The 15,053-nt window shown below is 32.8% G+C and overlaps 1 protein-coding gene across 1 annotated transcript in view; it reads right to left on the bottom strand.

The window, feature by feature from the left end:
• Positions 1-595: 595 nt before the first annotated feature.
• LOC106686484 (neuroligin-1) overlaps positions 596-15,053 on the bottom strand; it is a gene marked incomplete at its 3' end in the record, with an annotated part of 107,927 nt that continues 93,469 nt past the window's right edge. Inside the window, 2 exon segments of the mRNA XM_067051045.1 lie at positions 596-959; positions 14,757-14,933. Coding sequence (XP_066907146.1) covers positions 596-959; positions 14,757-14,933 — 541 coding nt within the window.

Here is a 15,053-nt window from a genome sequence, read left to right as displayed (position 1 = left end):
TCTTCTTCACAAGTTTGAAGATCAATAAGACACTCATAAGCTAAACTTTCACACAAATTCCACTTTTCACTCACTCTAGGCATGTTTTAATTAATTACTTAAATCAAAACTGAAGTAAACAATAACATGAGGGTCTGGAAGGAAGGTTATAAACATAAAGGCTTATACAACAAGTTGCTGAGAAAATCCGCTAGGGACTCTTATGCATTTAACGTTTAACATGACTTCAAATAGGGCTGCTCACAATCATAACATTTAACATGGTAAAACATATAACATTTAACACAACATCATGAATACCCCTTGTGTTGTTTTGCTAAATATTGTTTTCATGATTATTAATTTTCCTACTTGTAATTACTCTTAATCCATTTTTATTTGTTTTAAGATTTTTGTTCCTTTTATTAAATCTGATTTAATTTATGTTGTTTTGTGATAAATTATTTATTTTATTAAATACTATTTTCTTAGGCTCATTTGTAATAAAATACACATATACAGTTATAGTAAGCATATGAAGCCCAGAAGGCCGATTGTAGTTAGAAACAAGTTTAATAAGTCTCCTTAAATTTAATTTTTTACATTATGCACATACCTGAGTACCCTGTTCCTCTGATCTTCCTCGATGCCGTACTGGATCTCATGGCTGTTGAAGTCGAGGAAGCTCTCGGTGGTTGTGGTCCCGATCATGAGCCGAGAGGAGAGGAAGGGGTCTCCCGCCACTTCCACTGCGCTGGCGGCCTCACCGTGCACCCAGGGTCCCACCGCGGTGAGGAACCGTGGGGCAGGGACCCGGAGTGCGGTGAGGGACGAGGGAGGCAGTGCCCTGAGGCAGGCGAGGGGCTCGATGCGGCAGCCTGCAGCGGCCGCCAGCCTCAGCCTCAGGCCCCCCGGGTCTTGGCCAGTCCCCCAGGGACTCAGCAGGCTACCGGAGGTGAGGATAGCTCTCGAGAACAGTCCTGCAACAGACGGTTTACAACTTCAAACTGACAATATGAGAAGTAAAAGCTAGAAAAATACAATAATATACATTTTATATTGGCGAACTATAGAACCTTAAAATGTAAAAGGAAAGGGCAACACTAAAATTAGACAAAAGGCAATTGTTGACTCTTGCTATACAGGCCATCTAGAACTTTTTAATATGAAGTATCAATAATTGGAAAGTATACGATTCCAAAAGCATTGTAAGGAAATTTGAGATCAGTAAAAATTAATTTAAAATCAATCTTCAGTGATTACATTCAGATTACATACAGATTAAATAGGTTTTTGAATGAGAGCACGGGTAGCTCCGGGGTAAGGTGCGTAGCTACAAACTCTGAGGACCCGAGTTCGAATCCGGCTGGACAGAAAATTGTTTTCTGTTACACTTTAGCCTTGAGTCAACTCCTGCGGGTCCTGGAGCCCTCCTGGGGTCCACCCAGCCTCTTAAATTTGTTAAAAATCTGGCGGTCTAGCGTGATTCTGGCCAAATCACCTCCTTGCACAACCGTTGGTCTAGTAACGGTTCTTCCTTACGAAGTACTGAACCCCTGAATCCCTTCATGGATTGTAGCAGTACAGATTTTAATTTTTTTTTTAATAGGTTTTTGAATACTATCATTTTATCCTTTCTTTTTTTTTAAATATATAAAATGAACCAATCTTTCGGAGCTCTCCTTAGTCTTCAGGACTTTCTTTGAAAACAAATTTCGTTAACCAAAATTCCCAGATTTGGATAGCTCGCTGTGTCTTATCCAAATAATTATATTCCCTCAAATTACAAAAAAAAAAAGAAAAAAAAAAAAGGGAAGGTATGATGTTGATACCACCAATTATTTTTTACATAATTTTATTCAGTGACGCCCCAAATCAGACTTAGCGCAATATTCCCATCTACGTTTCGGTTTATCCCTCGGCCGTTTATCCGTCGGTTCAGAGTTTAATGATATTTTAGGGATCCGTTCGTTACTAAGTCGCACAACCATACACGCCCATCTTATTCGCCGTAATTATATTATTCGAAAAGGAACCTGAAAACATACTTCATTTATCAGCCAGATGATATAAATATATATTAAATAAAAAACTGTCGTATCGAGTACCAACCAATGCTTGTTATAAGTGAATGTTCCAAAGGTGAGATAAGAAACGCTCTAGGCGGGAGGGAGGGGTAGTACTAACTGATTCCTAGTTTTAGTCTATTTCGCGTTGTATCTCGATACTAGCAATGCTTTCCCAAACGTTGCTATAGTCGTTAATAGTAAAAGTCTAAAATTTATGAGACCTCCAGTCATGGTATACCATGGGCATACCCTCCAGTCATGGTATACCATGGTCATACCCTCCAGTCATGGTATATTGTGGGCGGGGCGGGAAGAGATGATACCCTTCTGATTATGGTTGGTGTTATGGTCTACTTGGGGAACTGTAACACATTAACCAATACTCGTTTAGATTATAACCAAATAAGATTCAAAATAGAAATTTTTATACGAGTTATGAAATGATGCTTAAAGACTTCCGTAAAGACCTTGGTAAAATAAAATTATATTTTTAAAAAACGTGATAAAATGAAGCAATCCTTAGTCCTTATAGTTTGAATTAAAAAAAAAAATTAAGAGCTAAAAAACATGTTTTTTAATCGTTATCTTGATTACTTACATCTCTCGTACCGCCGACAGTATTCGATCATCGGTACCGCATATAAGCACATTATAACCATAAATTGAATTTTATTTTGTTATATTCCTGTTATTCGTCGGAATTTATTTGTGGCAGACAAGCTTTGATTTTAAATTATCGCTTTAGTAGTTAGAAGTTCTTATACTACTTCTCATAGAACTTCATAAGACAGAATATCGTTGTATGTGTATATATTTATACATAGTAATGTATTTTAATTTTTATATTTTAATTAAATTCCATACTTTTATGCTCTTTCATTTTATCTTCGATATTCCTAAAACAATTTAAATAATTTAGTGTTGTACCCAAGACATATGATTGTAGATAGATAGAATAATAGAACACGAGTATTTTTCACATCGTATTTTTCCTTCTAAATTCCTTTTAGCATAAAAAGACTCTTTTTATACCAGCCATTGTGAAAGAGTAAGATATGATGTATATATTAAAAAAAAACCCAATAAAAAAACATCAGTGTAGCACGCCCATAATAATAAACATTTCTAGGAGGCCTATATGTTCTTCACCGAGAAAAAATATATAAATAAAAGAAAAACTATATATAACTATTATACATATTCCAAGAAAAAATAAAATAAGAAGAATCTTAGTTATAATATAGTGTGGTCTTCGACACCCGACGTTCAACTAATATAATACAAATTTTAAGTGATTGTTACTTTCGATAGATTCTTTATATTAAAGAAAGAGATTATTTAAAGAATCTAAAAAACTCTAAAACTCCAATATTTATTTTTTCGTCAAATTAAAAAAAAAAAAAAAATGAATATAACCACCTTGGACTACATCTGGACAAACGACAAACCTGGAATCCTCATAAAAGACTAAAAGACAGGAAACTGCTCGTCGATTTCGACTATTATAGCACTCACTAGACAAACGGTCTAAACTTCCAATCCATTACAAAAGACTGATCTACATGACTTTAATAAGGATTATCTGGACATAAAAAGCTTTGAGGCTCCACTAAACCTTCGAATTCTTCTCGTATCCAATCCTTACAATCCAAAATCCTTTGTAAAATCCTGAATGCTCCTTTCTTTGTCCTTTGTGTTCCATATGTACCTGATCTAGCCCGAACCAGGTACCATTCCTGCCATTATAAACTCCTTAACCAACCAAACCAACTAGTTTCTAAACTTGCTTCCTCTTTAATTCCTGAAAATCCTCAGAGGTCCTTGAAAAGAAGATGGTCACGATACCTGCTATTTAAAATGCCATTAGAGTGCTACCAATGGGTAGTTTCTCTACACGTCTTTATCACTGCATTTTAACTGAGATAAAATTTAATAAATGTATTATAATATACAGTTGTAAATAATAATAAATAATTATATAAGAACCCACTTAGATTAACTATCTTTATTGCACTATAAGGAAATGATCTTCAATTTCAGCTTTAAGAAGTTCAGTGCCACAAAGATAGACTAAGTGGTTCTCTTATATGTATTTTTTAAATTTGTCGAAATAAAATTATATAGATAGGGCACATTAAACAATGTAGATCTGCAATATTGAAATGAAATGGATATTGGATTGAATGGAATATGGTCCGGGTGCGGTAAAAAATAAAACTCAAATAGTAAATGGGTATACTATTTTTATTGAGCCAACGTTTCGCCCCACGTAGCAGGGCTTCGTCAGGGCTAAAAGATACAAACACTTGAAGTAGTTACAAAAAAAAACAAGTGGAAAATGACAGTATGAAAAGTAAAATTAAATAAAAAAAAAATTAAAGTTTTTAATTTATTGTAACAGTAAATGAAAACGGTAATAGTAACAGATAGATAAGAGATGAAATTAGAGAAGAAATATTAAAGAAAGTACAAATTAAAAGATGAAAAAAGAAAAGAATAAAATCAAATGATGAGACAGAATTCATAACTGTTTTGACGGAAGTCAAAGTCACAGTGAGCCGTTTATATTGGGAGGAGTGGGGATGGAAATTATGCCACATTAACGAAAATAATTTTAAAGTAAACATTATAAAAAAAAATTTAAATTAGGTAAACAATAAATGGTAATATACATAATAGAGGGGAGAAGAGATATTTACAAAATTATAAAAAAATTAAAAAAAAAAGAAAAACAAAGAAGAAATAAAGTATAAAATAATGGAATACAGCATGTCTAAGTGATTAAGAAAGACAATATACCAAATGAGTTGGGATACAGAGATTTGTAAATTATAATAGAAAATTAATATAAGTACACTTAAGTAGGTAACACATGAATATAAATTTAAAAATAAGATACATGAATATAAATGAAAAAGGAAGGATAGTAAATATAAAAATAATTAAATAAGAGGTGAGAATTTAGAGAACTAAGAATAAAAGATATGAAGAAAGTGGGCTTCTGAAATGCAGAACAAAGTGAAAAGAAGTATTATGAGGGTTTATTATGTTCAAACTGTGACGGTATGTAACGGAGATGCAGTCTTTATCAACTTTATGATTGACGAAATTCTCAGTTAAATTAATTTAAATGGACTCCGAGATGAGACATTTTGTATGGTTGGGGACAGTGGCTAGAATAGAAGGATTGTCGAAATTAAAAGTATGATTCAGGTTTAATGCGTGTTCTGATAATTTAGATGCAAGTGGATTACAGGAGTTGATGGAAGTTTTGTGCTTGGAAATGTGGTTCTTATGTTGGTTTTTAGTTTCGCCGATATAGAAGGAATTGCAGCATGGGGTTGAACAGGGTATCCTGTAAACCACATTGGAACGGTGTAAGGAAGGAATAGGGTCTTTCAATTTGGAAAAAAGATAGGAAATTTTGTTGTGGGACTTCAAGCCAAGACGTAGTAGGGTGGGAATAGTGGATCTTAAGGATTTTTGAATTTTATTTAATAATCGAGCTATTTATTTATTAATCGAGTTATTTTTATTTAATAATCAAGTTATTATTTATATGTTTTAAACTTCTTTTATATATTTTAAATTGATTTATTAACCTATTTGTTTCGAGTCAACAAGTATTAATAGTCGTTATTTTATTTTTATTTGTTCCTGCATTTTCATTTATTTATAATGTTTTCTTATTATTTCTTTACGTGTGCTTACTGAAAGTATCAATTTTGAATTAGTCTAGAAATTGAAAATAAAAGGTGGGTAATAAAGTCAATATCTGTGACAGAACAGCGAAAAGAGGAAAATGAGATATGCTAGAGTGAGACGTTATGAGAGGATTAAATATATAGTATTAATAACAAAACCAAAAATTAAAAATTAATATAATTCAATTATTAAAAAGAAATGTACTGTAAATAGTATACCAATGTATTTTAAAAATATTTTTTGTCTTTTAAATTTAATTAGTATGATGTGTGCTATAGCAACGTACTTCATTTGGACAGTATTGATTCCTGTCAATGTCTTGTCTCTCTCTGAAAAAAAAATTAAAAAAGAGAAACATAAAATATGTGGAATTTACGATAATATTGTAGCGTGATTTTCGGGTCAAGGTGCATATAAAAAAAAAAACACGAAACCACACAAATTTTGTTTTTATTACCACTAAAAATATTCAAATTCTTTTAAAAATCGACAATTCACACGATAACAAAATCTATTACTCATCGCCTTTTTTCATACTCATCAAACATCGTTCCCGAACGGACCAATCAAATCGATCGGTTGTATATCTATCATTGACCGAATGAGATCACCTCGTTGCAATATTAAAAAAGATGGAATGTTGAATTAATTTTTAGTGTTCATAAATTTCCTTATGATGTTTTGTTTTATATCACCTTTTGGAACCACAATACTTTCCTTTCTTTATATTTCATGTTATGAATCTCTGACCTGTCTACATAACAAGAATCAACCACTTGCATAATTTTGGTATTTGTATACGGACTTCTGATTGGAGGGCTATATGCAGGCAGTGTTGATGCAAGGTAGGCCTACGTCTTATGAAACTTCATGTAGGAACACAGTTCTTATCTACCTCGCCCCCCCCCAACCACCCTGATTGATCGCATATATTTAGATAGGAGATATGAAGTATCTCATGCATGTTGAGCAGTCCACGAGCAGGTCAGTCTGAACAAGTAGGCTCTAACTCTCGTACACCAGGCAAAATCTGACAATGAGTACATTGTTTTCAAAATATTACGTTTAATATATAGGATTTTGTGTACAAGCAGTTATTTAATACATCAACTTCATCAATGTTAATTTCACTTTAAATATGTATTTCTAGTCCAATGATGTAATATACCTAATTATGAATAATAGTACAAGAACCCAAAAGGAGAAAAAAGGCATTTATCTCACCCTAATTTTATATTACTTTAATGAAAACTACGTATAACTAATAGTCAAAATTAATGAGTCTGCCAAGTATAGGTAGGGGGAATAAAAAATGGCGGCTGTTGTGATAAAAAAAACTAATTCTTCATTCGGAGCTCTATATCTTAAAAATTAGGAACAACACAAGGTAACCAAGAGTACGTCATTTAAAGAAGAGCAGATTTGCTAAAATATCAGCCCAAATAGAGTTATTTAAGTTAAATAGTTTTAGAGATATAGCTTTTTAAAAAGCAACATTTCAGAAAAATGTTGTAGTATGGGACGTACTAAAAGTAGTTAATAAATAGTGAATTTATTCTGAAAAATGCATATCTCAAAAACCATTTGACGTACGGATGTCTATTAGCACTCAAATCGAAGATAGTTTAATGGGCTATAAAGCAGTTTATGGCGTCTATATTCGTAGGAGTAGTAGTTTTCATGAAATTTACTAAAATAAATTGATTTATAGTTGTTCGGACGAATTTGTATTTGCTAAATTTATATTCATGTGTGAATATCATAAAAAACTACTACCCCCTACGAAGATAAGTGTAATAAACTACTTTGTAATAAGTTAAATTTCCTTTATTTGAGTGTTGGCAGACATATGTGCATCTTATGGATCTAGAAATATATATTTTCAAAAATCCAACATTTTATACGAACAACTAGAAATTAACATTTAGTGAGTTTATTTTGTCAAATATTAAAAAAACTACTACTCCTACAAAGATAAACATAATTAACATTTTGTAGTAAATGTAACTAGCTTTAATTGAGCACTGGCAGACATCAGTACATCCAATGGTTTCTGATATAAAATTTTTCATAAATTAAATTTATTGTCCAAACAACTATAAATCAATTTATTTTAGCAAATATCATGAAAACTACTATTCCTACGAAGGTAAAGGTCATCAACTTCTTTATAGTTCATTAAACTAGCTTTACTTTGAGTGCTAATAGACATCAGTACGTCACATAGTTCCTGAGATATAGATTTCTCAAAATAAATTAACTAACTACTAATCTTTTAGTAGATTTTTAAGAAATTTTGCTTTTTAAAAAGCTATATCTCAAGACCTATTGGACGTAAATAGCTTTTGAGGGCTAATATTTCAGAAAATTTACTCTTCTTTAAATAATGTTCTCTTAGATTTTCTAGTGTTGGTAGTTTTTAAGATATAGAGCTCTGACGGAAAAATTAATGTTTTTTTAAGATTTTGAAACAGCCGCCATTTTTTATTCCCCCTACGTATGCTTGGCAGACTCATCAATTTTGACTAATAATTATACCTAGTTTTCATTAAAGTAATTAAAGATTGGACTGAGATAACGGCCTTTTTTTCTTCCCGGCTCGTGTACTATAAGATGATGATATGAATAGTATTAGTGGATTTGTACATATTTATACCTTAAGCAAACGATAAATAAATCTTTAAAAAACTTTGAATTTAAATTAAGTTTAGATATTTCCAGAACAGATAGTTCAATATTATTCACTGTGGCAATATTTTATCTTACTAATTTTCCAAATGCGCCTTCAACTTGAATGATAGATTCAACAGTTTACAGAAAAGAACTTTTGATAATATATCTGAATGTACGATTTTAATTTTTTTCTTATAAAATCTTACCTAAAATTTACTTACTGCTCTTAACCATTTACTGCTACATTTTTGTAGAATCAATATTAAAAATACTAAGATTTTATAATGATTTTATGGGGTCAGGTAATATTGTCACCTGAAAACCTCTTATATAGATTAAGTGAAATACAAAAAATTATAGTGACGAAAAACTTTATCAGACTGGCGAAACTGACTGTTACAAAGCGCACCTGCACAGTTCAACCCATTTAAGAATAAATCTTTTATTTGATGTTTTTTGTCAATTAAGCCAACTTACTAGTGTATAGTAAGACGTTATAAACTGCTTTATAGTACATTAAATCCGCTTTTGAGGGCTAGTTGACATCTGTAAGTTAAATGGTTTTTTAGATATAGATTTCTCAAAATAAATTCACAAACTACTAATTTTTCAGTGCATTCTTTATGAAATGTTGCTTTTTAAAAAGCTATGCCTATACCCTATCCTTGATTCCAACCACATAATCCCAGATCACCAGTTTGGATTCCGAACATCCCACTCCACTATCCAGCAATGCCATCGTGTGGTTGATGTTGTCTCGTCTTCATTGGAGTGCGGAATGTACTGCTGGGGAGTCTTTCTTGATGTAGAACAGGCTTTTGATCGCATCTGGCACCCAGGACTGCTATACAAGATCCGTAAATTCCTACCATCTACATACTTCCTCCCCCTCATTATCCGTTCTTATCTCTCCGGCAGATTATTTCAAGTAAATTACAACGGCGCTTATTCATCCCTATTCCGTCAGTCTGCTGGTGTACCTCAGGGTATCCTTGGTGCTATACTTTATACAGTTTTCTCAGCTGACATCCCAACCCATCCTAAAACTATCCCCACCACGTATGCCTATGACACATGTCTATTATCAGTGAACATTGATCCTTACATTGTATCCCAAATCCTCTAATTCCACATCACCACCCTTGAAGAATGGTGTCAAAATTGGAGGAGTAAAATTATTTCCAATAAATCCCACCAAATCACATTTACCCTTCGTCGTAAACCCATGACCTATTGCCCTACAGGATCCTTTAATAATACCCCACTTATTCCTGTCGAACAGATCCGTTACTTAGGACTACATCTCGACAAACGACTGACATGGAATCCTGAGAAGAAACTGCTCGTCGATTCCGACTATTGCAACATTTACTAGACAAACGGTTTAAATTGCCAATCCATTACTATAGTCATCTACATGAATATTATAATCCCTATCTGGACATACGGAGTTGAGCTTTGGGGCTCCACTAAACCATCAAATTCCTCCCGAATCCAATCCTTACAGTCCAAAATCCTATGTAAAATCCTTAATGCTCCTTACTTTGTCACAAATCAAGTCATCCATCCGGACCTCAATGTTCCATATGTTGCCGTTTTGGCCAAAGGCAGATACCATTCCTTTCATGGAAAACTTCCCAACCACCAAAATCCACTTGTTTCTAACCTGGCTTCTTCTTCATTACCTAATAATCCTCCTAGGCGTCTGAAAAGAAGATGGCCTCGAGATCTTCTCCTCTAGAAATGTTATTGGAGTTCTATTAATGGGTAAATTCTCCACATGTTTGTATCATGTCATTATGTCACCTACAGCAAATTTACTTGTTTTATATATGTGTATACAGTTGTAAATAACAATAAATAAATGATTTAAAAAAATAAATAAAAAACTCACTATTTTTGTCAAATAACTACATTGATATATTTAATTACGTACTTAAAAGCCTAACTCTATTTGTTTGGATATGGTCCTATAAACAAATAGATAGATTGTTATTACTAATAGAATTCGATTTCAGCCTCTAATCATTGCTAAATTTAAGCTACTATAAAATTAAAGAAGATTTAATTTCCCTCAAACCCAGAGCAATGGAGCCCAATCGGCTAAGCAAATTATGGAACAACTTTTATCATATTCCAGGAACTGTTTAGCAGCTAATTATCTAACTTTTTCTTGTGTCTTAAATCAGTTTAAAAGTTTATTTGGAATTTTTTTTGTTATGGTAAAAGTTATGGCCTCCTTATCTGAAAAGTTAATGGAAGGATGCTACAGGTGATCGAGTAATTTCTTTCTCGATTTTATAAAACAGGAGGAGAATTTTATCTTCTGACCTTAGCACCTGTGGGTCATGGTGATTCGGTTTTAAGGTTCTTTAGTGTGGACACCACACCTGCACATAGACACCAAACCTACATATAGACACCACACACCTTCTGTATACCTGCCAGACAGATGTGTGAGGGTTCCTTTTTTATTTTTATAATAATTTATTTCCCACTAATTATTTTGTTAATTACACTATTCACTTTTAGTTTCATTTTATAAAATTTTTATTTATTTTGGGACATAACATCGCATTCGTTGCAGATTTGCCTCAAAACAGATATGCGTCTTTTTATTCCAAACGCCTTACCCATCCTAACCCATTAGTTTTAATCTCGCATCCTTAACAATCCCTAATAATCCTTCGAGGCGCCTGAAAAGAAGATGGCCACGGGACCTTATAATTATATTAATGTTTGAAGTACTACCGATGGGTGGTTCCTTTCCTAAATTTTCCCGTGTAAATGAAACATTCCACATATTTACTTATTTTATTTATTATTTTGTACAGATGTAAATTATATTAAATAAATAAATTAAAAAAAAAAAAATTATTTTGTCTAAATGGTCTTTTATATTTAGTTATATATGTCAGTAGCTATTTTTGCATGGCTTAACGCATTTTTTTACACTCTACCTACCTCATCCACACCCACACATGATGGCGACTCCGCTCGAGTCAGTAAGTTTCTTTGCCTCTCTCTGTATATTTACCCAGTTTTTTTATTTATACAGTTTTTTTCTTGCTCATTGTATCATTTGTATTGTTTTTTATCACGTATTTCACTAAGTTAATTTCAATGTTTTCACTATTTATATATTTTCAATCATTACTTACATATTTTATTATGTTAATTTCGATTTCTCGTTATTTTTTTTTACATGAGCACTGTCAGACTTTTAAAAACTTTTTTTATCATTTGTGTATCATTATTTACCACACCCTAGCCATCCTCTCTACGAACTATAAACACTCCATTAATTTTTTTATTGATTAAAATAGGTTTTAATAAAAAACATTAATCATTAATAACAGGCCTTAAATGACAGTAACTTCACTACTACGACAGCTAATGATCTGATAGAGCTACTGTACTGTCTCAACAATCGTCATGATGTAGATGGGGCCTAGCGTCGATTAAATTAGATTCCTATTTCTGCCTAAAATACCTCCACTTACAATGTATTCGAAATATAGGTAAGTGAGGGCTATTACGCCATTTTCCCTCTCGCAGTCCAATACAATTTTACTCTTCCCCTTAGTTAGTCCACATCCTGCTCAACATCTTCTAGACCAATACACGTTAAAAGATGGTCCCTATCCATGTCTCCCATGTTACATAGAGGACATTTCGGGGAATATGCGATGCCAATTCGATGGAGGTGTGTGAAAGTAAAAATATGAACGAATTAATTATCTTCTTTGACGATGATTAAAATTTATCAGAGCCAGTTATTATTTTATCGAATCGTGAAGATTTCGATAGCGTGGAATGAAACTGTGAACTTTGAGGGCTACAGGTCTGACCTAGTTACCTGCCAGTGTTGGCTTTTTATAGCCACCGCACGGTGGGGACTTTCTCCGCTCTGCTTGTTTCAAAGTCCGAAAGGAAAAGTCTCTCTTAGCAAGTGAAAACTCGGGCGGCATTGTAATAAGTGAGGGAAAGTAAACTTTAACTTTTCAGAGAAGATAATTAAAAAACATTAAAGTTATATAATTACACCACTTTATGAATACTTTAATGATAAATTATAAGTTATCAACTTACAATTAATAGTTGAAAAGTTTTTTTCTTTTTAGATAGACAATGAGAATATATATGGTTCGAATGCCCACGACAATTGTTTTAGATATTGGATCGATTTTTTTTTAATAATTTATTTTTTGTTATTAACAATTGTATACAAAAATATACAAGTAAATTTGCTGTAGGTGACGTAAAGACATGATAGAAACATGTACAGAATCTACCCACTGATAGAACTTCAATAACATTTCTAAAGGAGGAGATCTGAAGGCCATCTTCTTTTCAGAGGCCTAGGAAAATTATTAGATAATGAAGGAGAAACCAGGTTAGAAACAAGTAGATTTGGATGGTTGAGAAGTTTGTCATGGAAGGAATGGTATCTGGTTCTGACCAAATCGGCAACATATGGAACATTGAGGTCGTGATAGATGACTTTATTTGTGACAAAGTAGGGAGCATTTAGGATTTTACGAAGTATTTTGGATTGTAAGGATCAGATACCAGAGGAAGTCGAAGGTTTAGTGAAGCCCCAAAGCTCAACGCCGTATGTCCAGATAGGCCTTATAATAGTCATTTAGATCAGTCTTTTGTAATGGATTGGCGATTTAGACCTTTTGTCTTGTAAATGTTGTAATAGTCGGAATCGACGTGCAGTTCCCAGTCTTTTCACTCTAGTGTGAGGATTCCAGGTTAGTCGTTTGTCCAAGTCGTAGTCCAAGGTAGCGGATATGTTCAACAGGGGTAAGGGCAACATTATTGAAGTATACTGTAGGGCAGTCAGTAGGTTTACGACGGAGGGTAAAGGTAATTTGATGGGATTTGTTGTTAACTAGAGGTGTATAACCTATTCTAACAATGGTGGGAGGTCAAAGTTTTTCCCAACTGGGACCGCGACGAAATGTAAAAAGTAACTATTTTAATATATAACTACAAAATATTAAAGTGAATTCGCTAGGAAGTTTGAAATTTTAATATGAAATAAAATAGAAAATATGCGAAATATCCTGCAATATTGACATATAATTGATTAGCAAATTTTTACATACATTACAGTACACACATTGGAATAAAAAGAAGAAAAGAGATTGATGATATTCAAATTTGAAGGCAAGATTACATTTAAATTGCATAACATGCGAGGAGGTTAGAAGAACAGGCATAAAAGTCAAAATTCATTTATTTAAATACAACCAGCCCTGTGACAGGCTAATTTCACATTAAAAATTGGTCATATAAATAGGAGTAATTAAATAAAAAGGTTAAGAAAAAAATATAATATCGTTAAAACGAATTGCTCATACGTAATAAAAAAAATAATTATTACTTTAGAGCAAATTGCAATCGCATAATTAAAATATTTTTATATATAGTTTTTGCAGTTATATATATTTTCTAAGATAGTTGACAAGATTTAATTTCAGCAGTTTAAATAATTTTTATTTATATTCTATATATATAATATAATATAATCTGTATAAATATTGTATAATACACAGACGTTCTAAATTATCGCTCAGACAGAAACTTATACAATTACTTACTAAAACTCATATGGACTTATGCCTGCCAAATTTATGGGCCTGCTAAATAGACACAGATTCAGAAAATACAAACTTTTCAATCACAATTTTTAAGACTGGCAACGAACTCACCACTCTACGTTTCAAACGAGACCATTCGCACCGACCTACGCATTCCGACTCTAATATGACTTACAAACGGTTTCACAACACGCTACATGGACATTTCAATAAATTTTTACGACAGACGACGTATGACATTTCTGACGTAACTCGGCGTAGACTGAAGAGGAGTTGGATGCGGGACCTCCTAGTAATAAAATAATTTACTTGACGTCAGGAGGATGCATCACTGAGTGCTATCTCCCTCATGCCAGGTCATGTCATGCCTGGATAGAACATGTCATTTTGTGTTACAACATTTAATGTTTTTTTATATATTTAATAAACTAAAATTAAATCTTGTGAACTAACTTAGAAACTACTACTCAACGAAGATAAACGTCATAAACAACTTTGTAAAACTTTTAACTAGCTTTGATGTGAGTGCTAATAGACATCTGAAAGTCTAATGGTACCTGAGATATTGTTTTACATAAAATAAAATGGATGGATGAGTTGTATAAGTAATGTAATGGGATTTTTTATTGTTTCTTCAAAATTTATTTTTTTAATATTATTATCACTTATTCTCCTGCTACTATGGATGATTTAGCTGTAGAAATGTAATGGCACTCACCCTTGGCCTGAGGGGAGATGAGGAGGAGGTTGGCGAGGGAGGCCCCGGTGTCGTGGCCGATGATGGATATCCTCCTCGGATCACCTCCGAAGGACTCGATGTTCTCCTTGATCCAGCTCAGGGCCAAGGAGATGTCTCCTGCTGCAGGTGGCCAGTCTGATCCTGTCTTCAGGAAACCTGGTGAGGAAAAAAGTAATTAAGTAAAATTTATTATAATTTATATAAAATTAATGTTTAACACTGGATAGATCTTTATAAATATATATATATATTTTTTTATTTATTGATATTTACAAC

Source organism: Halyomorpha halys, unplaced genomic scaffold (assembly GCF_000696795.3).
Source record: "Halyomorpha halys isolate HHAL.00 unplaced genomic scaffold, Hhal_1.1 Scaffold828.1, whole genome shotgun sequence".
Taxonomy (NCBI): Eukaryota; Metazoa; Arthropoda; class Insecta; order Hemiptera; family Pentatomidae; genus Halyomorpha; species Halyomorpha halys.
Note: the sequence above shows the minus strand (reverse complement) of the source record. Positions and strands in the feature narration are given on the sequence as shown.